Source organism: Phocoena phocoena, chromosome 1, assembly GCF_963924675.1.
Source record: "Phocoena phocoena chromosome 1, mPhoPho1.1, whole genome shotgun sequence".
NCBI lineage: Eukaryota > Metazoa > Chordata > Mammalia > Artiodactyla > Phocoenidae > Phocoena > Phocoena phocoena.
This window is the reverse complement of record NC_089219.1, coordinates 168,819,037-168,846,698: the sequence shown is the minus strand read 5'-3', so window position 1 is coordinate 168,846,698 and position 27,662 is coordinate 168,819,037. Positions and strand designations below refer to the sequence as shown.

At 37.7% G+C, this 27,662-nt stretch overlaps 1 protein-coding gene across 1 annotated transcript in view; it reads right to left on the bottom strand.

The window, feature by feature from the left end:
• Window positions 1-1,045: 1,045 nt before the first annotated feature.
• The window catches only part of EPRS1 (glutamyl-prolyl-tRNA synthetase 1), a 69,061-nt gene continuing 42,444 nt past the window's right edge, over window positions 1,046-27,662 (bottom strand). The window contains exons 19-32 of the mRNA XM_065895980.1: window positions 22,421-22,654; window positions 21,121-21,383; window positions 19,136-19,187; window positions 18,448-18,657; window positions 17,990-18,062; window positions 16,546-16,625; window positions 16,197-16,298; window positions 14,795-14,950; window positions 14,126-14,323; window positions 13,480-13,653; window positions 8,799-8,959; window positions 6,296-6,374; window positions 1,507-1,571; window positions 1,046-1,400 (exon numbers count right to left, since the gene is read on the bottom strand). Of these exons, the coding sequence (XP_065752052.1) occupies window positions 1,250-1,400; window positions 1,507-1,571; window positions 6,296-6,374; window positions 8,799-8,959; window positions 13,480-13,653; window positions 14,126-14,323; window positions 14,795-14,950; window positions 16,197-16,298; window positions 16,546-16,625; window positions 17,990-18,062; window positions 18,448-18,657; window positions 19,136-19,187; window positions 21,121-21,383; window positions 22,421-22,654 (1,998 nt within the window). The 3' untranslated portion in view covers window positions 1,046-1,249. The remainder of the gene's footprint in view (window positions 1,401-1,506; window positions 1,572-6,295; window positions 6,375-8,798; window positions 8,960-13,479; window positions 13,654-14,125; window positions 14,324-14,794; window positions 14,951-16,196; window positions 16,299-16,545; window positions 16,626-17,989; window positions 18,063-18,447; window positions 18,658-19,135; window positions 19,188-21,120; window positions 21,384-22,420; window positions 22,655-27,662) is intronic.

Below are 27,662 nucleotides of genomic sequence, written 5' to 3'. Positions count from 1 at the left end.
TAGTAATCAGCATAAGAGGAAACAGGCAAGAAGGCAATCCAGATCTGTGAAAGGGTGGACCCAAGAGACATCAGAGGTAATAGCTGTTATGTTTTACAGCCAACTGAGTAGGGCTGCTGGAGGGGCTGCCTAGGAGGACTCTTGCGGCTCTGGTTTAGGTTACTGGGTCCATTTTGGTAACACTGATCTTTCAGGCAGGAAGCACTGCAGGAGGAACAGGTCTGCGAGTCGAGAGTGAAATGAGGTTTTGAGACAGGCTGCCCTGAAATGTTGACGAACACTCAAGGAAGTCCAGTATGCAGTTGGAATAGAGATCTAGAGGTCAGACTGGGAGATAAAAATGTTGGAGTCATCATCCTATTAATGCAGTTTGAAACCATGGGGTGAGATGAGGCTGATTAGGGAGCAGAAGAAGAGGACCAAGTATGGACACTGAGCTCTAAGAAGCAGGCCAAGGAAAGCCAGTGGAAGACACCTGACTGAGAAAAAGAGGCAGACAGGTAGGAGGGCAAGTCTCGGCAGTAATTTTAGTAAACAGGGGAAACGTGTTATAGAAGCAGAACTGCAGCACAGAGCTATGGCAAGACAAGGAACTAAGAAGTTAGCTTTGGGCAGCAGTGGCAGCATAAGCTCCGTGAGAACAGTGGTGCGGTGGAGGCAGAAGCAGCGTGAGGAAGGACGCAAAACAGGAAGCAGAGAGGTGAGGAGGGCTGACCACTCTCTCAGAAAGCGTGACTGGGTTTCTGAAGACCCCAGAGTAACTACGAGACACAAGAGGGAGAGAGGAGCTCAATAGAAATCGTTTTTGTTACATTCGTGGCTGTGTTTTGCTTTTTAATCCGAAAGATTTAGGGCAACTTTAAATTCAGTACGAGTTACGGAAAAGAAGTACTCCAACAGAGAAGAAACAGGAAACTGGTGGTTCAAGGTCTGAAACATGAGGGATACTGAGATCAGAGCAGCTATCTTCACCTCTTCATAGGAATTTCCCTGTAGCATAGAATTCAGGCATGTCGGAAACAAATGAATACATGGAACAGTATTGGTTCATGATATTTATTACTGGGGCTGTTTACAGAAAAGTCTCTTTTCCACTATTTAGGCATAAGAATAGATATTTTTCTCATGTGACCTCCTTTTAGATCCTTTATTTTAAAAAAAAATCATAAAACTGTCTATATCTGGGGAGATAATAGTATCAATTTTTTAAAAAGTGAAGAGAGTTGGAGATGGGGTTCTGTCTTATCCCTTAGTAACTACGACCAAACAAGGTGTAGTACTTGGCAGGGTTCTTGCCGCAGACGCACTGGGCTCCAGGCTGCAGCTCACAGAGTGGTCTGAAGGGGATGCAAAGGCTTTTAGCTCCCATCGACGGGGCACCAGGTTCAAGATCTTGATCCCTGAAATTAAAAACAAATAAGAATTCTGTTCTTTTATGCCATACATTTCTATTCTTTTTCACTGCAATACCTCATGGGTTTTATCTGTTACATGTAATTATCTTACCTGGCAGTGGTCTTTTTGATCCAATCTTCACAGTCAATTTCCCCACAGAATGGAATCTGAGCAATCTAATAAGGAAAAACGTTCAGTATTTACATTCTGTAAAAGGAACATTTGAGTTCTCTATTAAACCTATAAACAAAAAGGATAGGTCTCCCAGTCTTTTTCAGGCCATGGTACTTTTGCAAACCTGCTAGCAACTCTGCTCAGAGGTACTCGAGATAACAAAGAATGTCTTTCACTATCCCAAACCCACACATCATATAATATCCGGATGCAACAAAGAATCGTTGCAATATACTTAAATGTCCAAATAAACTGCTGCAACATAGTGCTGAAGAGAAGGAACAAAGGGTGAATTCTGAATCTTTTTCATTTCAAATTTGCACTGCTGCCTGCTCTACCTGGCCACGTGGTTACGAGGAGGATAGAGGGGAAAGGACAAATAGTAAACTGATTTTTAAGTTGTTGTTAAAATAACAATTAACAGGGGCTTCCCTGGTGGCACAGTGGTTGAGAGTCCGCCTGCCGATGCAGGGGACACGGGTTCGTGCCCCAGTCCGGGAGGATCCCACATGCCGTGGAGCGGCTGGGCCTGTGAGCCATGGCCGCTGAGCCTGCGCATCCGGAGCCTGTGCTCCGCAACGGGAGAGGCCACAACAGTGAGAGGCCCACGTATCGTAAAAAATAACAATTAACCATCAAGTAAACCTCACTTTACACATCCTTATTAAAAAAACCGTGCTGTTTTTAACATGTTACAGGTAAGTGAATCATTTTTCAAGTCCAAGGGTATTTTAAAAGTCAAAAAAAGGGGTTCCCTGGTGGCGCAGTGGTTGAGAGTCCACCTGCCAATGCAGGGGACGCGGGTTCGTACCCTGGTCCAGGAAGATCCCACATGCCGGCGCAGAGCAGCTGGGCCCGTGAGCCACGGCCTCTGAGCCTGCGTGTCCGGAGCCTGTGCTCCGCAACGGGAGAGGCCACAACAATGAGAGGCCCGCGTACCGCAAAAAAAACAAGTCAAAAAAAAAAAAAAAAAAGTCAAAAATCATTTTGTATCAGAAACAAAAACCTCTCAAATTTTCTTTCATAGACCATTTAGAATAATAGGCAGTGGGACTTCCCTGGTGGCGCAGCGGTTAAGACTGCGCTCCCAATGCAGGGGGCACGGCCGGGTTCGATCCCTGGTCAGGGAACTAGATCCCACGTGCATGCCTCAACTAAGAGTTCACATGCCACAACTAAGGAACCTCTTTGTTGCAACTGAGGCTCTGGAGAACTGCAACTAACGAGCCCAGCTGCCACAATGAAGACCCAGCACAATCAAATAAATAAATAAATGTTAAAAAAAAAAAAAAAAGAAGAGGCAGAATCAAGAGACCTGGGATTTTATCCTAATTTTGAAATTCACTGCCTATATGAAAATCTCTAGCCCTGAGCTTTCTTTTGTAAAATGTGGATACTGGACTAAACAAGAATTAAGATTCCTCACAGCTGTGAATCTTAAATTTTTCATCGCATGTCTACTTCAGAATGAGGCTTGTCTGCAATAATAATTATGCATTAGTCCTGTAAAAAATTCCTGTTAGTAGCAGAGAGATCAAAGACATGGATAATTCCCAAACGTTAGAAATGCTAGTTTAAAAGCAACTAGAAGGTCATCCAGCTTCTTTGCCAACTTCCCATCAACTAGTCCCAGCCACACCTTCCATGCTCAAATCGAGTCCCTTCTGGAAACCCTTCCTTGCACTTGGGATTTAGTTAAACATTTTTCAAAAGGCTTCTCTAAGAAGTAAAGTAAAAGTAAATAGAGATGAGGACATTACAGAAAAAAGAGTAGTTCAACAGGAGAACGTTATTGCAGGGCAAAGAAGCGTTAGTTTTCTACATCTCTTGTGTTGATTAAGCAAAATATGTTAGCCAAATTCCCAAAGCTGATAAACTGTTATTTTGATGATGTGCATTAAGACAATAAAGAGGTGGTCAATTTCTAGGTATGGTGGGTGGGACGAACGGGTGAAGGGCAGGCGGAAAGGATGGTAATAACAAGTATTTTGAAAAATTTTAGTATAGGTTTTAAAATATATACTTAAATTATATATTAACAATTATATAATTACTTTAAATATATACTTTAATTAAATATACAAATAATATAAAATTAATAATTATTGGATATATAAATAATACAAAATTTAAATATAGAAATTGTTCAATGAAAACTGAAGCAAAAACAAACCTAGAGACATAAGAGCTGAAATAACACAAAGTTATTTACCTGTATTGAAACTTGGTAAATCATTAGCACTTATGCAAACAAAAAGCATGAAAAAACTGTACATTCATAAAAGAATTACAATTCATTCCAAAAGACAGAATGGGGGAAAACTTTAACCAGTCTCTAATTATGTAATGATAAAAATATTAAGACAATTACAAAGAATGTTTTTGAATAATAAATTTGGCTTCTCAGAAATTTTACTTTTGTTAACTCACAACACTTAAAGCTATTTTATAACTTCCACAAAGTTTACAGTAAGTAGTCTTATTTTCTTTTCTCCAAGCAAAAAAATCACTAAGCCTTGAAAAAGTATTTCTAAAGTAATAATTTTTAAAATTAAAATGGTGCAGCATGTGAACAAATTCAACGAAAACTGTTATTAGCTTCAAAGTGAAGTTTAGATGATATGACCTGAAATTTCTTTTTACTACACACATAATTCATTAATATGAAAGGAGAACATGCATTTTTAGGCTATTTATTCAGCCATGGAAAGGTTTTTACCTTTTTATCTTTTATTATTTCTACATCTATGTTTTAAAAAGACACAATCTTTTATAATATATAATATCTTGAACTCCGCAACAGAAAATGGTAATGACGAGAAATATTAAAAAATCATTGATCAATAGATTAATAATGAATATCAACAGTAATAAGTATGTTACATATAAATGACATTTATTTTTCATTCAATTAAGATCATATCCCCTTGGAAAAATTTGCTAAAATCAAGTCCTATAAATCAGACATTAAAAAAAATGTTTTTTTTCGTTTATACCAACAGGGAAGAGTAGAAAATCAAACTCTCACCTACATTCAAGTTCTGAAGATCCCTTCCTCCTTCTCCCCTCCCAGTAAATCCACCTTTATAAACAACAGCCTCAAAGCTTGCTTGATGGTCAGTCAACATACCTAAGCTGACCAACCGTGAGGTGAGATGAGGGATGAAACTGACTACTGAATACAAGAAACAAAATCTGCTTGGTCTCTACACGATCTTTGGACACACAACTAAAATACTATATTCTGGTTCAGGAGAGATGTTGAAATCTCTCCTGTAGCTTATCTAATATTAGAATAAAAGATACGATTCCACTAATATTTGCTGAGATTCATTTCTTTGACAGCAATGGATTAACTGATACTCTATCAATTTATTAACTCTTATGCAATGTCTTTAAGACTGTACTGCAAAAGTGACTACTGTGTTTCTATAATAAAGGAAATTTTAAAAGTCAATAATTAATGGAACAAAAAATTATAAAAAATAAATTAGAGTGAAAGAAAAAATATACACGGAATCAGATGGCTATCCATTCTCCAGGCAGAGGGCTAGAAGAAATAGAGATTAGAAGTATACAGTTTGAAGTCACATGGCAAATTACAGACACCAGAAAGGTGGAAGATTACAAACCAAGAATAACAGAAGGCTAAATACTGAAGAGTTATGATCTGAAGGGGATTTTGTACTCATTTCACAGATTAGTAAACTGAGAGCCAGAGAGATTAACATTTTCTCAGCTCATGCAATAAGAGACATATTAGGAGGGAATGAACATAGCCAAGCAAAATTTTGTCTTACACCCTCAGCATGAATTTAAAAAAAAAAAAAAAAAAAAAGATACAGAGGAAAGTACATTAACACATTTTTGACCAGAGACATATTACAGCCACAGGCATTCGTTTCTGCAAAACTCCCCCAGTCGATAATATGTTAAGCTGAATCAGAAGAGAAATCTAAATTCTAATACGAGGTCTGCTTCTGTACGGCTTGGGGTAATTTATTTAGACTCTGGTCCATGGTTTTCTCATTTATAACCTGGGGACACAGGACGTGCACCAAAGTTCATAAGGGATTCATTCCAGGAATTAATAACTTTGCAAATCAACACCTCTTCTTTATGAAAATTAAGTTTCGGCTGGCAACATCTGCATATACACAACACATAAAGCTGATAAAATCTTAAAGAGCCATTAGGGAAACCTGTGTGGTTTTAAGGACTCCAGAAGTACACACTCATTCTCAAAAACAGACTTAGAGATAAGTCATATGTTTCACTTATTATTCAGAAAGCTCAGTCAGTTAAGATCTGGGTAAGTATACGTGCTCAGAGAATAAAACGGGCCTTCCTTATTTTAGGAATCTGCACATTACATTTCTAAAACTAGAACAATGCTTACTTTAGGGACTTTTATCAAACTGAGAAAACAAAATTTTTCAATAATAAAAATATTAGGGGTCATACAGAATGAATTTTGTTCAGCCAGCATAATGAGCATGAGAAAAAAACTTTTACATCATCAGTTTACAGTGTTATCCGAAAATGACATGTTGTAATGCTGCAGGAAAGACAGTGGAAAACAAGAGTATGTAATGCGGAGTAATATATAATCCTTTTGTGTGACAGGCTTTGAAAAAGGGATTAACATCACGCATAAATTCAGTGAGTCTTAAAACACCATTTACTGAAACATGTTTATATTCAAAACTTTGCAGAAGTCTCTTACCTTCCCAGAATCAAGTTCCTTCTGAAAGTCCTCCATTGTATTAGCCACAACCATGTGAGTCTTAAGGTCTTCAGAAGCCCTATCAAACAATTAAAAAAGAATAAATATTTTTTCTTACTAATATGACAAAGTTTTTTTTAATAGCATAATTTAATAAAAGAATAACAACCTGGAAGAGAGAAGAATTCAATATGAACCTCAACTCTGTCTCTAGCAGTGACATTCAGTAAATCTCAGTTAGCTCATCACTGCATAATCGTGAACACTAAATGAATGGAGAATTTGCCAAGCACGCACAGGTAACAATCATTTTTGTAATCGCCATTAAATCTCTACTGATCAACATTCTAATTCCTGGCATTACCACTTATTACCTACAAGAGTCTGGGTTATTATTTAAACCTCTCTGGTCTTAGTTTTCCCTTCTACAAAATTGGAAAAATATTCAAATCTAACTACGATATCAAACTGTTGTTAGAATCAAATACAAAGGCATGAAAATGTTTAAGAAAGGAAAAACACATAAATATACATTATTCGAGCTATTTTCACATACTATGTAAGTCTTTTGTAAGAACCTCAGGTTTCAGAAATAGGAATAAATATTATTCTCTTCCACACTCAAAGTCACACATTACATGAGGTGGTGACCAAGGAAGAGAAGGCATATTTTTCTTTTCTGAACCTCAGGGCTTGACTTGTATGTATGGACCCTGGCAGCAACTTGCTACCTGTCCACCAAATCTGTTTCCTTTTCTTCCAACTTTTTTGCAGTGAGGTGGGCCCAAGTGACTAAGTTATAGCCAGTGAGATGCAGAGGAAGGAACTCGCCACTTCCCAGGCTGAAGCCTCAAGGAGAGAAAAAAATGCACCTTTTAGCAACTTACATTAATAAATTTACTGAATAAAAATGTCAACAAAAAACCCTGCTTTTTAGTCACTAAAGCAGTGGTTTTCCAACCAAGGGTGTACATGTGTATCACAGAGAGAGCATTTTAACATTACAGATAACCTGAAGGTATCTTTTTTTTTTAATAAATTTATTTATTTATTTTTGGCTGCATTGTGTCTTCATTGTCACACGCGGGCTTTCCCTAGTTGCGGCAAGCCGGGGCTACTCTTTGTTCCGGTACACAGACTTCTCATTGCAGTGGCTTCTCTTGTTGCGGAGCACAGGCTCTAGGTGCACGGGCTTCAGTAGTTGTGGCATGCGGGCTCAGTAGTTGTGGCTCGCGGGCTCTAGAGCGCAGGCTCAGTAGTTGTGGAGCAGGGGCTTAGTTTCTCCACGGCATGTGGGATCTTCCCGGACCAGGGCTCGAACCTGTGCCCCCTGCGTTGGCAGGTGGATTCTTAACCACTGCGCCACCAGGGAGGCCCGACCTGAAGGTATCTTAAAACTAATGAGTCAGAATCTCCAGGTACGAGGCTCAGGTAAGTTTCTATTCCCAAAGCTCCCAGGTGATCCTGAGGAGAATCTCTGGAAGAGAACCTCTGCACTGAGAGCACTGTTCGAATGGCAGCAACAAGGACAGGCAGCTTTCTAATCTTTCCTCTCTGACAGTATCACCTGTTCTGCGTTCAGATGAACTTCACGTGAATTATGGATTTGTAGGCCAAATAAATCCGTGAAGTAACCCTTCAAAAGATATATTATCATTCGCATTTTCGGACAAGCAAGCCAAGAGAAGCAAAATCTCTTGCCTAAAATCACATAAATAAGCACCAAAGCCAAGGCTAAAACTGGTTCACTCCTTAAATGCAAGATTTATTGAACATGAATATGAATCAGGCACAAGGTATTAGAAGATAAACGAGTAAGATACAGGCATTACTCTCCCCTAGAACTGAGCCTCTATCCCCAGTGGCCATGGGTCTTCCTCTCTGCTTCAGGTGGGTAGGAAGGAAAACAGGGTGCCACACATATGCCACCAATCTTGTAGTGCCTCTGCCTTGAGATCTGTGATTCTAAAAGTCCCCTCTCCAGAGGTCAGGGCAGCCCCGAGGCCTCCCCTCACCTTTCACCCCCAATCCCAATCAGGAGGTTCTTAGCCTTGGTGACACATCATAATCACCTAGGGAGCGTTTAATACTCCAGGTGCCAGGCCCACTCTAGACCAGTTAAATTAACATCCCTTGGGGAGAGTCCCAGGCACAAGTATTTTGAAAAGCTTCCCACGTGCTGCTAATGTGTATCCAACAGGTGAGAATCAATGCCTTTGACCCTCAAATTTTATATATCATGAAAGCCTGGATCTAAAATTAACCCAAATTACTCCATGGGGCAGACAGTCCATCACTGCAAACTTAGTAAGAAGCAGAAAGCATATAGAAAAACATTCATAATACAAGTTAAAAAACACAAAGAGAAAGGCCAATTAAGAACCATGAGAGTTCAGAGGGAAAGAGTACTTTCCATAGGGGCAATCAAGGATTCCTGGGTATACCTCTCAAAGGCTGAGCACAATGTGAAGAGGAGAGACACAAGCAACTCTAAGGAACTGACCGGGTGAAGAGGTTAACATGGATGTCTTCCAAAATAGCGTGAAGTTTCGTCTCAGCCTCATTCTCAGCAACTGTCAGCTTTTCTCCAGTGTCTCGTCTGACAGCAACAAACTGACAGCTCTTCATATCACGTGGCCCGACTTCAAGCCTAATCGGAACTCCCTAGGAGAAAGGCATTTAAACATAATACATGCATGTCTCCAACTGAATATATAGACTTATTCCATGGCTTTACCTACTACAAGTCATAAAAATCCAAAAAACAAAGACAGAAACAAACCACTTTAAAAAGTAGGTAACACTCCTGAGATATTACAGAAACCTCTTCCAATGAGAAGGCATAAACCTAAGGAAAGAAGGTACTGCCCGAGTGGTTCTGAGCTAAGAGTTTAACGGGGAACCATGAGGGTGGTTGCAGCTGTCTAGCTCAGTGTTCCTAACTTCTCTCCCATAACGCACACATAGAAAATTACACTTGTATGGCACATGGCGGTAAATACAGAAGGCTTCTTGAGGCTGAAGCCACCCCAAGCCACCTTGGTACATCCTTGACTCATTCATGGCACGTGGTGTGCTTTGGTTGGGAAGCCTTAGCTCTGGCTGCTTTAACCTGAGTATCAGAATCACTGAACGGCTTGTCCAAGCACAGACTGCTGGGCTCCACCACCCGAGTTTCTGATCACAGTAGGTCCAGCGAAGGGGCCTGAGAAATTATATTTCTAACAAGTCCTCAGGTGATGCTGAGACTGCTGGTCCTGGGACTGCACTTTGAGAACCATTCCCCAGTAGTCTATGGTTTTTACAGAGGAGCTTAAGGACCGTACACAAGTTTAAGCCTTGGAAATGTTCAATCCTTGTTAATGCACATAAGAAGTCTGTTCTGTGGGTGGATTAAGGCTTAGCGAGACCTCACTTTTAGGGCCTGGATGGAACCTGACCTGACAAACAGTAGGTTTTTAACAATTTTTTTTTTTTTTTTTGCGGTACGCGGGCCTCTCACTGTTGTGGCCTCTCCCATTGCGGAGCACAGGCTCCGGATGCGCAGGCTCAGTGGCCATGGCTCATGGGCCCAGCCACTCCGCGGCATGTGGGGTCTTCCCGGACCGGGGCACGAACCCGTATCCCCTGCATCGATGGGCGGACTCTCAACCACTGTGCCACCCTCTAAAACTAATTTGGGGTTTCTGAATTTAAATTAGAAAACTCTATATACGGTTTAGCTGATCGGTGATCCCCCAAATCAACGTCAAAGGAAAAAATTTAAATGCTACTCTAGAAAAAATCACCCCTAGAGAAGACTGATTTTATAAACTATCGGGAACAAAACACTGTATACTATTACATTATTTTATTGTTTTCTTTACTCGTGCAATGCACGCATGTGTAAGAAACAGTGTTAAGTGCCATGAGATTTAAAAGATGAATAAGAAAGAGATCCTGTCCTCAAGAAGCTTCATGTTTTGCACGGTAAATAAGGCATGCATACAAATAATAAAAATCAGTACAGAAAATCAGAAGTGAGAAACTATCCTCAGTTGGAAGAGAGAAGAAAAGTTACTGGAGAAGGCAAAAATTAATGAGTAAATTCATCAGAATCGAAGAACACTCTATAAAATAACTGACCTATATTTACAAAAATGTCAATGCCATGAATGACAAAGAAAGGCTGAGGAACTACTTCTAATTAAAGGAAACTAAAAAGACATGATAATAAAATGCAATAGAACTACATCCTGTACTGGAAAAGGGGAGAGCTGGGACAGCTCAGAGCAAGGTTTCAAAGCTGCAGCTGGGTGAAAAGGCATCTTCACAGGAGAAGAGCCTGGCACGGGGTGTCAGAGCCCATGAGGGATGAGGAGGGCATTCATGCAGGGGAGTGGGTGGCAACAGCAATGAGAGAGTGGATGAACAGCAATGAGAGAGTGGATGAACAACAGCAATGAGAGAGTGGATGTGTTCATCCACTCTCTCATCAAATAAACATACTAAGGACAACTGGAGCTAGGTTTTTCACTGTCAGAGAAGAGTTAAAATTCGGAATGGGAGAAAACTAGATCAGGTCATGTGGGTTTTGACTGGAATTGAAGGTATCAGTGTGAACTCACGGTTATCAAATTACATAGATGGATACAGAAAAATAGATGTAAATACATGTGAGTATGTACGTACGTGTGTGTGTGTGTGTGTGTGTGTGTACACACGCACACGCATTCCATAGCTCCATCTACTGAGAAGGCTTGGAAGCAGTGAGAGCTCAAAAGTGATGGGCATACCCACACTAAATACCATTCTTTCCTAAAAAGAACCAGGGCTTCTTAGATATATGGCTAATTGCAGAGTTGGGGGAGAGATCGAGAACAAGATAAACCCTACAAGATCTTCTGCCAAAAAGCAAGGACGTGCTAAAGAACACAAAAGTGAGCTTTAAGGGATCCTACTGGTCCCGTCGAAGACATATTTGAGCATCAAAATAAATAATAATAGTAACAGATTATAACCCATTGAATAATCTCAGAAACCATGGGTCCATAAAAAATTTTAATTAAGTAAAAAGCTAGTGAGGAATGTCAAGACCATGATAACTAAAGAAAAACTGAGGAACTATTCCAGACTAAAAGAGACTAAAGGGACATGATAACTATATGCAACACATAATTCTGAACTAGATCCTTCTGCTATGAAGGACACTAGTTGGACAACTCACAAAACCTGAATGGGTCCCAGAATTAGATGGCAATAAGTCTCAATGTTAACATCCTGATTTTATAGGCTTTATTGTGATTATAAAGGAGAACATGTTTGTAGAGTGACGGGGCATCAAGGTAGCATCTTGTTTTCAAATGGTTCAGGCAGGAAAAAAATTTTTGTACTGTACTTCCTTTATTGTAAATTTGTGTTTGTTTCATGATAACAAATTTTATAACCCAAGTGGAAGAAACAGCACAAGCAAAGACACAGAGGAAGAAAAAGAGACTGAGAAGAGGGAAAAGATCTATGAAAGGGGATAACGGAAAACAAAAGTGGAAAGATCATCTGAGGCCAAGTCATACAAGAGGCATGTATTTTACTGGTAGTTTTTCTAAGTAACTAGTTATGAATTTACTTATAAGGGACTCCTGTTTTTTGTTTGTTTTTCAACAGCAATACAAAATTATCTTAATCATCCGATACAGTAAAAAAAAAAAAAGTAGTTAATTCACTCATATTATTTTCCCCTTTCTATTTCCCATTTTCCCCTATTTTCTAACGAAGAGTTATGGGAGTCAGTCGCTGGGTCCTAGTCTGGCAACCAAACCATACATCTCATTTATTAATCTGGGTGAGCTTCACAATACATACATCACACACACACACACACACACACACACACACACACGTGCACACACTTTACAAAGTGAATCACTATCGAATAAATATGAATCTAGATCTCCCAAACTGTTTTCTTTCCTTGGAAATTCCTGGCCTTAAATGCAGTAGCAGTGCTTTTCACTAGCTAACAAACTCTCTTTCTCAGTGTTCTTTAATTTTCGGCATCAAGTTTAGAACTTAGGGGCTTTGCTTTCTTTCCTAACTACTGTAGACAAGGAAGCTGCAGCGGAGCCAGGTCACACTAAGGTGCCTCCCCCACACAGTACAGGTTCACCAGGGTCCTGCAAAGAAGAGGGACAGAGACAAAGTCACGTCAGTCCGAGGAGGAGGAGTGAGATGAAAGAGGAAGGGAAAGAGGAGAGACACAGAAGTAAGTGTGGATGACTTTTGTTCTTCCCTTTCAGTCCAGCTAGTAGCAAGGAACAGGTTTCTTTTTGGTACCTCAGGCAAGTACAAATGGGTTTAGACAAGGTATTACTGCAATCACACAACCACTATTTCAAAGTAAGTAAAAAAGACTGCAATTAAAGGGAAATTACAGAGAAAATATTCACCTTTAAAGTCTTCATTAAAGGTAGGAGAGTAATATATTTTTTTCCTTTGTTAAAGGAAAAAATACATTACAAAAAGGAAAGCAATATCAATATAACTACTATTCTTCAGCACAGAGATTTATCTTAGGGGCCATTTAAAACAAATATGGGGATAAAGATTAGCAACTTTGGGAACCCGACATGTACACTGAATAATCCCAGTATTACTGAGCTTCCATATTTGAAAGATTGAAGCTGCAATGTCACTACACCTTCTTATCCACTGCCTGTAATATGAGTTTATAAATTCTTGACTCCTAATTGCTAGTTCTAACAAGATCCCCGTCTCATCATAAGAAAAGAAGTTAAATCCCAGAAGTTTGAAAAATGGAATAAAGAATACAGATCATCTATTAATGACAATGTGCAACAAATAAAATTTATATCAAAAACATTAAGCCAGAATTTAGACTAGCCTTGAATATACAAAATAAAAATCAACAAACCGCTGTGAAACAATGTGGTGTGAAAAACCAAGTATGAACTTAATCTCTGATTAGTTGTAACAATGACAGCTAGTTGATGCCCATGCACCACTATTCTGATAGTCTTACCATTTAAATAACGTATTTATTTTATGAATTCTTGATATAAACATTTTAGTAACAACCATATGAGGTTTATTAACCATAAACAAGGTCTTCACGATCACTTTAATTCTAATGTACCAAAAATCCAAACTGGGAGCATGGGAGTAAAATATGCAACTGAAGAATTTACCTTGAGCTCCCAGTGATTGAACTTCCAACCTGGTGAATAGTTATCTCGCAAATCAGCTCTAACTCGAATATTAACACTGAGTAACCGCCTTCGATAATCATTGCATTTTGCAATCAGAGCATCTCTGTCTTCTTCAGAAAGTGCATTTGTAATGCCACAAGGAATAACCACCACCTAGAATCCAGCACAGTATCACAAATTTATACAAAGGAGCAGTATATGGAAGTAATGAAGTCAAATCACCACATGGTATCCAGGAGTCAAAACCTCCTAGTGACTATAAACCTTCACACAAATCAACTTGGATGGTTTCTAATCTACACAGAATATCTAGCAACTATTTAATAGCTGCATATTGTTTGTCCATGTTAAATACATCTGTTTTTCATTTAACCTATTATGAACCATTATTCAAAAAATAATTTCTAAAACTTTTATAAAGTAGGTAAAAAAATTAAAAAACAGTAACACAAATAATATACATAGTTACACAATACCAAGGTCTAGACTGTATTCTACATTGTTTCTGTATCAGCTAAATCTACCTGAATGACACTCAGAAAAAAAAATCACACTTTAAAATTTTCTTCGCTAAATATGGCTTGTATTTTATGAAAGAAATGATAAACAGAAATATTTTCCTTACCTGAACACAGGCTACGCGGGGTGGTAATACTAAGCCCATGTTGTCCCCATGAACCATGGTCATAACACCAATAGTTCGAGTTGTCAGGCCCCAGGAGTTTTGATAGGCAAATTGCTTCTCTCCTGGTGTCTTTGGATCTTCAAAAATGATTTCAAACATTTTAGAAAAGTTCTTCCCTAAATGATGTGATGTTGCTCCCTAAAATAGAGATACACATCTTTTAATTTTGATAACCTATTAATGCCTTTGAAAATAATTACTGTAAGATCACACACCTTAAAATGGCACTAGACCTACTTTACCTGCCCTGATTTTTTATATTAAATAAGTTTTTAAAGCATAACTGATACAACAAAGAGACTAAGATTAGTCAAAAAATATATAGTAGCATACAGCTATGAGCAGCCCCTCTTACAGGAGTTACTTTAATTACAAAGGTTTTTAAAAAAATCCATGCTTTGGTAATTCAGGATATAAGCCTTGATTTAACTGACCTTGGAGATTTACAGGGAATGGGACAGATTGGCCTGAAATTATAATATGGCCTTAGAAAACATGTGATATACTGATTTTTAAGAGTCTACTTCTCTGATGACAGAAGAAACTGGTCAGATCTGCCCACAGGCTATGATTACAGTCACCTAGGAATCCTACGCAGCAGTCTGATACCTGGATAGCTCTTCCACTGGCAGATATAAATGCTTCTACTGTAGTTGTGTAGTCTCCTCCCGCAAATTTCTCCTTTTCAGTCTTTCTTCCCTTTACAACAGGAATTGCCAGGAGTTCTTCATATACCTTAGCATATAAGTCAAGTATCTGCAAAACCTGTAATGTTTTAAATGAAAAGTGTTCAAATTTATGGTATATTTACTGATGATAGATCTATAAAAACTGTACTATTTAAAACTGATTGTGGGGCTTCCCTGGTGGCGCAGTGGTTGAGACTCCGCCTGCCAGTGCAGGGGACACTGGTCCGGGAAGATCCCACGTGCGAGAGCGCAACTAAGCCCACGCGCCACAACTACTGAGCCTGCGCTCTAGAGCCCGCAAGCCACAACTACTGAGCCCACATGTCGCAACTACTGAAGCCCACATGCCTAGAGCCCATGCTCTGCAATAAGAGAAGCCACTGCAATGAGAAGCCTGCACACTGCAATGAAGAGTAGCCCCCGCTCGCCGCAACTAGAGAAAGCCCACGCAGCAACAACAAAGACCCAACTCAGACAAAAATAAAATAAATAAATGTATTAAAAAAGAAAAGAAAAAAAAACTAATTGTGGTGGGAAAAGCACTTCAAACAATAAAAATAAAAATCTTTTTTTATGGAAAGGTCAAAGCAGCCAGTGTGAATTTATTAAAATATTCAACAAAGCAGTATGCAAAATAAGTGGAATAAGTTTTTAAAATATAAATAACTTTAGAATATAAGAGAAAATAAACGCTTATGAAAGATACACAGTAACCAGGGTAAAAATCTCCTGAAGAATAATTAATTTCACCCATGGGATTATAATTTCTTCTACACATTGAAGTCCAAAACTATTTTCATCTGAAAATTTAAGACGGCACATTTTCTAATAAAATTTCAGTAAGCAGTTTCTTAAGTCCACGTACATTTGAATTAACTTGTTTCTTCTTTTAACAGATACATGAATTTTAAGGAACAAAATAATTTATACCAGGAAATTATCTTTTTTTTTTTTTTTTTCGGTACGCGGGCCTCTCACTGCTGTGGCCTCTCCCATTGCAGAGCACAGGCTCCGGACGCACAGGCTCAGCGGCCATGGCTCACGGGCCCAGCCGCTCCGCAGCACGTGGGATCCTCCCGGACCGGGGCACGAACCCGTGTCCCCTGCATCGGCAGGCGGACCCTCAACCACTGCGCCACCAGGGAAGCCCAGGAAATTATCTTTTAATGTCATTTTGAGATCAGACCAAATTTCAACTTAGTTATTTACTGAATGATTACTACGTAAATAGATAGCACTACATTACTTACAGCTGCGGCGGGGGGAAGCACAGCCTGGACAAAGAATTAGAACATAATTAGTATGGAAGACAACTGTTATACCTCTTCTGCTGCCTCTTCAAATGTAGCAAATGCACTGTGCCCCTCCTGCCAAAGGAATTCACGAGTACGTAGGAAAGGCTGAGGATGCTTGAACTCCCAACGCTGGAAGAGGCAAGAACACAATTTAATCTTTAGAGAGAGCTTTTCAATTTTTGGTAACAACTTTATATGGTAAGTAATCAGAAATCATAACTGTAATCCAAAATACTTCAAAAATGCTTCCATACTCCCAATCCTTTGAATATAAAAACAAGAAAAAAAAAATGTGTGTGTTTGTGTGTGTGTGTGTGTGTGTGTTTAAATGAATAAGAAGAATAATGAAAGAATATAAGAAGGGGTGTGCACCTACCACCACATTGCACCACTGATTGAGCCTGATGGGCAGGTCTCTGTGGGACTGCACCCATTTCGCGTATGCAGGATACATTACTGAAAAGACACAGGAAAATACAGGCAGTTAGTACTAAAGGTTTTATTCCCCTTTGAAGGCCGGTTAGTGTTAAACAGGAAACATAATTAATAGGAATTAAAATGCTGTGCTTGTGCAGGTAAGTGAACGGTATTGTATTCCATCAAACGAATTAGTCAAGGGAATAAGTCCAACTAAAACTGACCGTATTTTATTTTCTTCACAATGAGATTTACATTTAATTTTATAGCTTTTCGGCTGTTTTACTTCTAAAAACACTAAGTGAGTGCTCGCTTCGGCAGCACATATACTAAAAACACTAAGTGAACATCTTATAGTTATACTGTGTTCTATGTTAAGTTCTTTCATTTCATTATCCTGTTCAATCCTCACATTCAACCCATGAAATGGATATCATAATCTCAATATTGACAACGTGGAAGCTGAGCTTAGAGAAGTTAAATCACTTGCTGAATCCAGCACAGTTACCCATTAGAAACAGACTTTAGGTTAAATCCATCTGATGCATCTACCCAGGGTCTGAAACCTCTTGCCATCAACTGCTAATTTAAGTGAAGGTGCCTTTCTTATCATAGCCCATTCAGGATTATCTATAATTAGTAAAACAAAATATAACTTTGCCAATTTGGTATGTGAAAAAAAGCTGGTGTCATAATTTTAATAATACATCATTATATACTATTATACAAGAGTATCGCTAAAAGTATCAAATAAAAAGCAAACAATCCTTAACTCTAAAGATAGATAATCCCTTTGGAGACAGTGACAAGCCCGAACACTCAAAATTTCCAAGCGGTACTCCCATTTATTATGTGCAATTTTAGGAAAATCATTTAACCCTTCAGAGATCTTTTTTTTAACCTGCAAAATGGAAATAACAATAGCTGTCCCTACTTTCCTAACTACACTACTGTTAGAATAATACAAGGTGTAAATGAAATCACTTAGTAACCTATAAAAACCCTATATAAATGCAAATGTAATATTAAAATGACTAATTTGAAGAAAATAAGGCAGTAAACATTAGTGTTTGCAATTTTATAATCAATTCCAAGAATAAAAACTATTCTAAGAATATAACTTCTTGGAAAGCTCTGAAAAATTAGAGCATGAAATTAAAAATGATTTACAAGTGCTTTAAAAACAATCTTTATCCTAATGATAAACAGCTCCACAATGAATACTGTACAGAGAATAAAATTCTATGCCACTTAAGTCTGCATTTATCTTCATCAACATTCATTAAACTTGATATCATCAATAAGGATTATAAATATCACAAAATAAAAGGTAAGACTCAACTCTAGAAGCTGTCTCTAATGTTCAATGAGCTTTTCTCCTGTGTTCCAAGGCCCATCCTCACCTGTTTCACTGGTAGGACGAACAGCAATTGGTTCTGCCAACTCTGTTTTGCCAGATCTTGTCACCCAAGCAACCTAGTAAGATGAAATCATTTTTCATACATTTTTAAAACAGCACTTTAGAGGAAGAGCACAGTTATAGTCAAAACTCTATTTCAAGTTTTGCTATATCAATTAAGGCAAGTTAAAGTAACTGCTTCTGTTCACTGTGAGAAAAGGTAGGTACTTACTGTCCTTATAATGTTTACTGAAAAGTAAAAGCCAGTTAATTAGTGAATGTAACAAAAAGAATCATGACTTGCCCTGATGAAAGAAATCTAATTTTTTTTAAATGGCTTTACATTTCTCTAAGTTGGCTGCAGTAACTTGCTTTTTAAATTACTATTCAAGTATGAACTGAAAATATACTTCTGAGTTCATGACAGAAAACTGCAAAAATAAATAAAGCAGGCTAACTTACCTCAGGGGCAAAGTCAGCAACATGAGTCTTCTCTTTCTCTAATGCACCTTGAGACACAAACATGGGGAAATAGCAGTTTTCAACACCAAGTTTCTTGATCTCAGCATCAAAAAAGTCCTTGATGGATTCCCAAATGGAATATGCCCAGGGACGAAGGATATAGCAGCCACTTACATCATAGTATTCAATCATTTCTGACTTTGTGATGACCTTTTTAAAAGAAAAATATAGTCTATGAAGCCTAAATTGAACCAAAATTATAGTATAAGTGCCAAGAGTATGACAGCCAAGCTTCAAGTCTGGAGGCTTCCCCTGTTGGTGCATCCTCTTAATGTGCGTGTAAAATGGATCATTCTAGACTGAGAAACACCAGGGCTCTAAATTCTTAAGACGACTTGAATTCTAACCTTGCTTCTGCTGTTTTACTATTTTGTGACTTAGGACTAATCCCTTTATCTCACCAAAAAAAAACAAAACAAAACAAAATAAAAAATCAAATAATGACTATCTCATAGGGCTACTTCTCAATTCAATACTTTCTGTGACATTGCTTTGAAAACTGACATGTTACATGACTATGCTATGTATTTTAAAGGCAATATGCATTATTACTTTGTGTCTGGATTTCAGAATCTAAAGTAGCCTTTGAGAAATTTAAAACATAAAAATCAACAGAACCCATACTCACTTGAGAATACCAATCTGCAAGATTTTCTTCTTTTTTTGCCTCAAGACCCAACCTGCAGATATAAAAAATACAAATCTCTTCATCCAGCAATTGCTTTGTGGCTGAATGGAAATAAACCTCTAAACCTCAAAAGAGCTTGGTTTTCCTTCAGTCTGAGTTATTTCTATATTTATATCTCTTCTATATTCATTCCCATGATGTTTTTAACCTAGAAAACAGTTCAATTATCTCTTAAAAGATCGTGTGATGCTATCCACCAAAAGCTAGGAAAACTAATAAGCGTAACAAAAGCTATGATTTTAATGCAGACATTCCTTTTACAAAGTTCTTTATAAGGAACTGTATTTGTACCAAAGATAGAGCCTATTCACATAGTGTTCTCACTAAAAAATAAAAAGAATCTTTTGCCAGTTTCAATCCAGATAAAAATATAGTTAGTAAGATCAGTGTCTCATTGAAAGTAATATGTAAAAAGTAGTAAAGACAATGGCTATATGTATACATGTGTCAATACATAAGTGTGTATATATATATATATATATATACCCTTACATGTAAGTTTTTTTCTATAAGTTTTTCCTTTAACCACAGTAAATAAAAGTTGCAGAGACAGATGCTTCCAAAATAAATTAGATCTGCAATAAAAAACTATTCTAGAGATATGGGAACATATGTATATGTGTAACTGATTCACTTTGTTATAAAGCAGAAACTAACACACCATTGTAAAGCAATTATACTCCAATAAAGATGTTAAAAAAAAGTTTGAAGTCATTAATGATGGTGATTTTGCAATAAACTCTAAGAAATTAAAAAAAAAAACTATTCTAGACAATAATCTTCTTAATGAAACACCAACCATTATTCAGGAAACTGTGGTCTTATGATCCACATAGAAAAATCTACCCATTAGTTATATTTTATAAAAGGTACATCTTTTTAGAGTTTACAAACAAGGCTTTATTGGCTTAAAATCTTAATGGATTTATGTTTGAATTCTCTGTTGTTTCACTTTGATACATCTCAACAAAATGCCTACATGAAATCTGGCCGTTTCACAAGAAGTCAGAAGGTAAAAAATGAGAAGTTCTATTCTCACTTCTACTATTCTATAATGCTGATCAGCCAGTCAATGGGCAAGAAAATAACTGTTGTATTCTCTTGTTTGAGGAGACACTGTGTGTATACTGTGAGTGATGAGAGGGAGAATTTGAAATTCAGCTAAACAAATCTAACACCAAAGTATCTCTAAATAGTAGCTGCTAACAACAGCCTAACTTAGGTTCAGCTTAGAGCGAACCTCACATAAAGTTCACTCTAATTTTGGGATGTGGATAATGGGGGAATCATATTGTTCATATGGATTAGAAGACATTGAAACACCATCTATTCCACAGTGCTGTCTTTAAACCAGCTTTGTTTTATATTTAACCAATTTTAAAAGCCTACTGAGAACAAAGTTCTTGTTTAGTCCCCACAAAAGATTTTCATTTGAAAAATCTGCTAAAGTGCAAAACAACGTGTACAGCTAAGCTAACAATTGTGTTACAAGGGAGAAAGAGGAGGAAAAAATATGTATATATATATATATATATATATATATATATACACACACACACATATATATTTGTTTTTACTTGTGTAAGCAATGAAAATCTCTCAGTGGATAGGGAAGAAACTAGTAACAGTGGTTACCAATTCATTATGGTGGTAGGAGGAACTGGGAAGATGGGAAAGAAGCATAGGAGTGAGACTGCACTGAACTTTTTATATTCTAAGATTCTTGAACCAAGCAAACGAATGTGTTACCTATTTAAATAAACAGAAAATGAACAAAAACTATCTGCTGACATTATACCTTTAGCATTCTCCAATTTAATGTGATAGTCAAACTACCCAAAATTTGTTTTTTTAAAAAAATAATTAAAAGTTCACTTCATCCAAAACTTTCCTTCACTTCCAATGAAGTTTCCACGTTTTATTACCTGGTCTGCTTCTTAGGCCCTTGTCCTTCTCCTGGTCCACTTGATGACAGCCCACTTCCTTGGTTTTTAGAAGAGTCTTTCTTTTGGCCATCGTTTTGTTTCTGAGTTTTATTCTGCTTTTCAGATTTATTTTCCTTTTCTTTCTTTTTCTTATCTTTTTCCTCAGCCCCATTGGCAGAGACAGGCTTATAATCTACTCCCGTCAGAGACTTGTACTGTGCCTTCAGCTGAAGGAGTTCTTGTACAGCTGTATCTACTTGATCCTTTAATAAAAGAGGAAAAAGAGAAGAGAGCATTTAATTCAAATCACTGTCTAAGCACCAATGTCCAACGCTTTATAAGCAGATTTGAAAACACAAAGGCAGAGGGTATGGGGTAGGGGTGGAGAATGTTAAATACACACTACTGAAAATGAATAAAAGAGCATGAGAAACAGAAACAGAACTGGAAAAGACTGACTAAAAAATTGTACTATAACTGCACTGTTCAAAGAATAGCCACTGGCCACCTGTGGCCGATTAAATTTAAATTAAATAAAACTTAAAATTCAGTTCCTCAGTCACGGAGCCGCATTGCAAGGGCTCAACAGCCCTTGCGGCTAGTAACTACTGTACTGGACAGAACTGTTAGAGAACATTTCCATCATTTCAGAAAGTCCTATGAGAAAGCACTAGGATATAATATGTATTCTACTTTAAGTTGAGTCATTAAATTATATAAGTTGAACACTTCACAGTTATAAAAAATGACAGTAATCAAGTTTCTATATTACTGGTTAAACTTCAAAACCTATAACGACTTACTGTTTTCCACTCATCTGAATCGGTACCAACAAATCCTCCTCCTATAAAGATAATACAACTAGCGCACACTATACTGGAGCTCAAGATAAAACTTGCCATTTGAGATTGACAGAGCTTTAGGAGAATGAGTCAAACAAAGAGTACGCATCAAGGGCCTACAATATGCCAGGCACTGATATGGTCTAGGTCCCTATTCTCAAGGATCTTACAGACGAGAGAGAAAACAGACAACTTAACAATTAAACTAGCTGTTAAACGATTTAAGTGTTATGTCAGAGAAAGGCAGTGTCATATGAGAATGACCAGGCCACTCTAGCTGGGATGGAGGATGGGGGTTAGGATCAACGAACGCTTCTCTAAAAGGCAAGATCAAAGAGCTGAGAACCGACATCGTGAGTAGAAGTTAGCCAGATCTGACGGGACACAAAGGGTTCCAGGCAAAGAAAACGGCCTGTAGTGTAAGAAACAAAAACACACAAACCTAATACCACACTAACCTTAGAAGCTTTTTCAGCTTTAAGTTTTCGAACTACTTCTCCTTGAGTTGCTACTTTGTCAAAAAGTGATTTGGCTTCTGGTGTTTCTGGACCACGAGACTCAGAGCTTCTGGATGGACTTGAATCTGAACTTTGTGATGATGGGGGCTGACCAGGAATGTACTCCTTCCCAGTTTTTTCTTTATACTGAGCTTTCAGGGACAGTAAGCATTCTACAGCTTCATTTATTTTAGCCTGAGATAAAAGAGAAAAAAAAAGTATTTAACGCTTTCTAAAATTTCTGAAAATTTCAATGATTATTAAAAATCATTAACTACCACCAAAATATCCCTGTAAATAAGCATCATGGAGAAACCCAAGCACAAAGGAGCTAAATCATCAGCCTAAAATAGCAGGTGAAAGCTAAAGAAAAGTTCAAAATATAAATATATATACAAATCATAAAAGTAAACATAAATGCACATACACATATAATACTGTCACTTTACATATGTAAACAGACAAATTATAGAACATCCCAGCAAACTGCCCGTTTCCAAGCCCTGCGACGGTAAACAGTGGAGCCAGAATTTACAAAATCAGAATTTGCCTGTATGAATCCTTATTTTCTTCAGCCTATTAAACAGACACTAAATACAGCACTGGAAAAAAAAACCACGGTATGGACTCAACTAAAGAATAGCTACATCACTCTTAAAAATTTACAGTGAAATGAGAAGGTATGTTGAGGTTTTAATTAGACATTCACCTATATATATCAGCCTCTGATACTTCAACAGAATTATGATGAAAAAGAATGAAATACTCAGCCCAACTGAGACACTTGTGACTTCAGCAGAGAAGGACAGGCAAAGGGCCCACGCTGGACACCTTACCTGAATGGTGATACCATCTAACCACAAACTACACTATATACTATATACTATACCACTGGAAAGTCAAGGCATCAATCGAAACAGAGAAAAAGTGCCTCCCAATTACCTTATCCAAGTTTTATGGCTATGTTCTAACAGTGCTCCAAATAGCTAAGAGGAACCCAACACAAGCAGAAAGAATACTAAAATGGGGGTCAAAGGAACACAGGAAGAACCGGTATACCTTCAAAGAATTTGCATGTACAAAATAGCAACTGACATTTCCTTGTCTAATGCTTTATGATACAGCTTTGCTGCCTGTTAGTGTCTACCACACTAGGCATCACAGAGGAAGTAAAGGTTAAGAGGAGAAATTGCAAAGAGAAATGAGTAGGTTGTCTGATTTGTACTCCTGACCTGTCTCTTGTTTATATTCTGTCTTTAGAACTGAATGTTTCCACAACAAAATCCTAAGAAAAAGAACATAGTTTATCAGACACACAAGAATCAAGAAACTTCCATCAGCTAAGAGAAAAAAAATGGCATAAAATAGTTAAGCGACTTTCCTGTAACCATTTCTATAAAAAGAGGCCTATTTGAAAGAAGCTCCATTTTATACTATAAGCAGGTATTGACTAGAGTTTGAAGTCAGATGGCACACATTTCACAAAGGAAAAACCCTTGTGTGGCAAGATTACAATTTGAAATATTATAAAGGAGAAAATTAATATGGACAAACCACTTCATTACTGAATGAAATATTCTAAAAGTGGAGTAAAATTATATATGTCTATATCCTCTCCAACTAAATTATTATTAGTTAACTAAATTATTCAGACTATTTTTCCAAACAGTGAAATCATACTACTTGCTATGCAGTCTTATCTGATGATTTAGAAGGTACCTAAAGATTCTTGAAAGAATTAGGATTATCAATATAAAACATAATTACTATCATTTTATGGCCTATTTACTCTGTGCCAGATACTACGCTAAGTGCTTTACATGGACCATCTTATTCAATTCTCAAAACAACCCTGATCCATTTTATAGAAGAAAGAAGAAAAGCTTAGAAAGATTAAGTACCTTACCCAAAGTTATACAGTAAGTGGTAGAGCGAGAATTTTAATCTACGGTTTATTCTAGTCTTTCATCTTGAACACAACAGTATGCATTGCATTACAGAAGGTATGAGACAATGATCTAAATTTCAACGTTCATTTTAATCCTACTAAGTAACATGCCATGAACACTGCTTTTTCAAAAGAGGTCTTTGATTCTCACTTGAATACGTCTCATAGAATGAGAAAAAAATAATTTCTTTTAATATTCTAGTTTTCTGGATCAAAAGACATTTACAAAGAGAAATTGGATAGTACTACTCAGTAGTACAAGATTACACAACAGTAGAATGCTAAAAAGCACTTGTTAATAGATCTTAAGTCTTTAATGGACAAAGGCTGTTTTAAACTCACCTAACATGTGCCAACACAGACAAGAAAAAAGTTTTCAATAAATAATTGTTGATGCGGATGAATGAGAATGGAAACAGCCTACAAAAAGACTTCAGTAAAGGTTTAAGATGGGAATTTGAGGAAGTAAAAATGACGTTGAAAGAATGATTTTAAACATGACTGAAAATGTAGAAAATGGACAAGAACACACCTGGTTGGAATGCATGAAAAGTACACAAACTGTCTTTGCGGCAGCCACTAGATGGAAACACTTCCCCATGGGGAAAGGTGGCAACTTTAATAAAAAGAAAAACCTAGAACTTAACCAATTCAAAATAGTAAGAACAGAACCTTTCAAAATGGCCTCAGCACCTCAACGATCAGTGAAAAAAGCTTTAAAAACTACTTCTTTCAAACTGTATTTTTTTCCCAACTCTATTCACAGTCACCAACCTTTGCTCCTCACTAACACAGCTGAGGGAATTACACCTCCACACATTAATGAGGACTCCCCAGAGCAAAGATTCTCACTTCGCTGGGGGGGGGGGGGGGGGGGCGGGGGTTGGTGGTGAATGGTAATCAGAAGAGAGAGTCTTTCAAATGTGGGAGAGGGAGTGTGAAGTTTGTATCATATTAAAAAGTCTGCTTGGGGGCTTCCCTGGTGGCGCAGTGGTTGAGAGTCTGCCTGCCGATGCAGGGGATGCGGGTTCGTGCTCTGGTCCGGGAAGATCCCACATGCCGCGGAGCGGCTGGGCCCGTGAGCCATGGCTGCTGAGCCTGCGTGTCTGGAGCCTGTGCTCCGCAGCGGGAGAGGCCACGACAGTTAGAGGCCCATGTACCGCCAAAAAAAAAAAAAAGTCTGCTTGGAGATTTAGCAAACTTAAAGTTTGAAGGTTTTCAAAGAAACGCATTTTTTCTCTAAATCAATGGATCAGAAATCTATGTTTAGCTTAAGCCTGGAAGAAACAGCCGGTTTAGTGAACCTGGATCCCAGGAACCAATACAGCACAGGAAAGGGCCCAGACTCCTCAGTCAACCTGGATTAGAACACCTGTTTTGCCATTTCTCACCTGGTTCACTTACCTGCATCACAATGTATCTGCTACTTTTCTGACACAAATAAATCAATACAAACTCCTCCGATTTTCCTAGAAGATCCTTCAGCTGAAGTAAGTCTTGTGAAATGTCTTCTTTCACAAGATGGTTGGATTTATACTTGCTTAGAGCAAATTTAAGTTTGCATTAAGTACCACATACAAATATAGCAGAAACCCACTAACACAAATTCCAAACAAGAAGCTCAAAACCATCAAGGGAAAGACGGGTTTGTTTCTTCTCATTTTCTCCGCCTACGACATTTATTTTTTGGCCTGAGAATTCTTAAGGCTATTTGGGGTGGGTATGAGGAGTAGTGGTTTTCCAGAACAGCCTGTTTAATGGACAAAGGGATATAAGAATGTGTTTCCTTTCTTGATAAACTGTGATTTGGGTTTTAAAACCAAAAACATTGGTGTAAAATACAAAAGAGCAAAGGTTGGTGAAACATTTAAGATGAATTACTGGGGGCATGAAATGCAAGGTGCTGTGAATTAAAATGCTGCAGGCGCAGAAGTAAAAGGTGACCAGCACCCCCTCAACACAGACGAGGTTTGACAAGACGAAACAATTGTGGATTATTATTTTGATTCAACGTAGTCATCATCTGATTTTGCTGCCATTCATTACTTCAATTTTTAAAATCCTTAACTGTAAAGGTTCTGAAAGTCTTTCCACTAAGGGAAAGACTTTTCAATAATAAAGGGCCCAGGTCAGACAGTAAATATATTAGGCTTTGCAAGTCTGTTGCAACTACTCAGCTCTGGAATTACAGGGCTAAAACGGCCATGGACAATATGTAAACTAGTAAGTGTGGTTGTGTTCCAGTAACATTTTACTTAACAGAACACAGGTGCAGGCCACAGTTTGCCAAGCCCTGTCCTGGAGTCTGAAGTGTCATAGTATTCCATAAAACCTTTGATTTACCATTTTCTGACTCCCATTTCAAGAAATCCTATAAATTCATGTTCAAAACACTTCACTCACAAAAAAAAAAAAAAAAAAAACACTCAAATTTCAAATGAGAGGAATCTGTTCAAAATCAAAACTTTGTTTTTTGGAACTGTAACTTTAAAACTTTCAAAGTTAATACTTAAAATGTGAAAAGTAGCCTTAACTATTAAAGTAACTCAGCGGTAAGAGTTATTAAATATTTGGTGTGTTCTTGGATTTCCACCTCACACTTTGCTTGATCCCCACTTTAATGCAACAATCTACTGGGCAGGAGGAAAAGGAAAGGGGAGCAGAAGGTGGACTTGAAGGGGCACGGAGGGTGAACTTGAAGGTTTTTATTCTTTGCCCACATTATGCTTATATTCTGCCTTCATGCTTAAAAGTTCGTGCACAGAATCACCGATCTGATCCTGAAAAAGAAAAGGGGGTGGGGGGGAACGAATAGAGGAAGAAAAGTCTCGTTGAAACCTGTAACTATAAAACCTCAGCCGACCACTTTCCTTACTTTAGTGGTAGTAATGTGACATAGGAAATGGAATGATAAAGCGGCTTAGAGAAATTATTAATGTTAAAACAAGCACAGACTTGCTTAATAAATAACAAACTAGTAAAACCATGACTCTCTGGTGCTTAGAATGTCTCTAACTGGAAATAACTTGGGAATGAGTCAAAATTGGAATCCACGCTTTGCAAACTTCAGGAAGTTACTTTCACATTCATATTCACTTCAGAAAGTAGTTTCTCATTGGCTACTAAAACCAACAAATAAAAAAAGGAGTATTATTTGAATATTATTGTATGTGGTGTTGTGAGGATTAAATGCAAAAATAGTAATGTATAGTGAACAGTGCCAGATATAGTCTACATAACACTTCCATTCAGAGT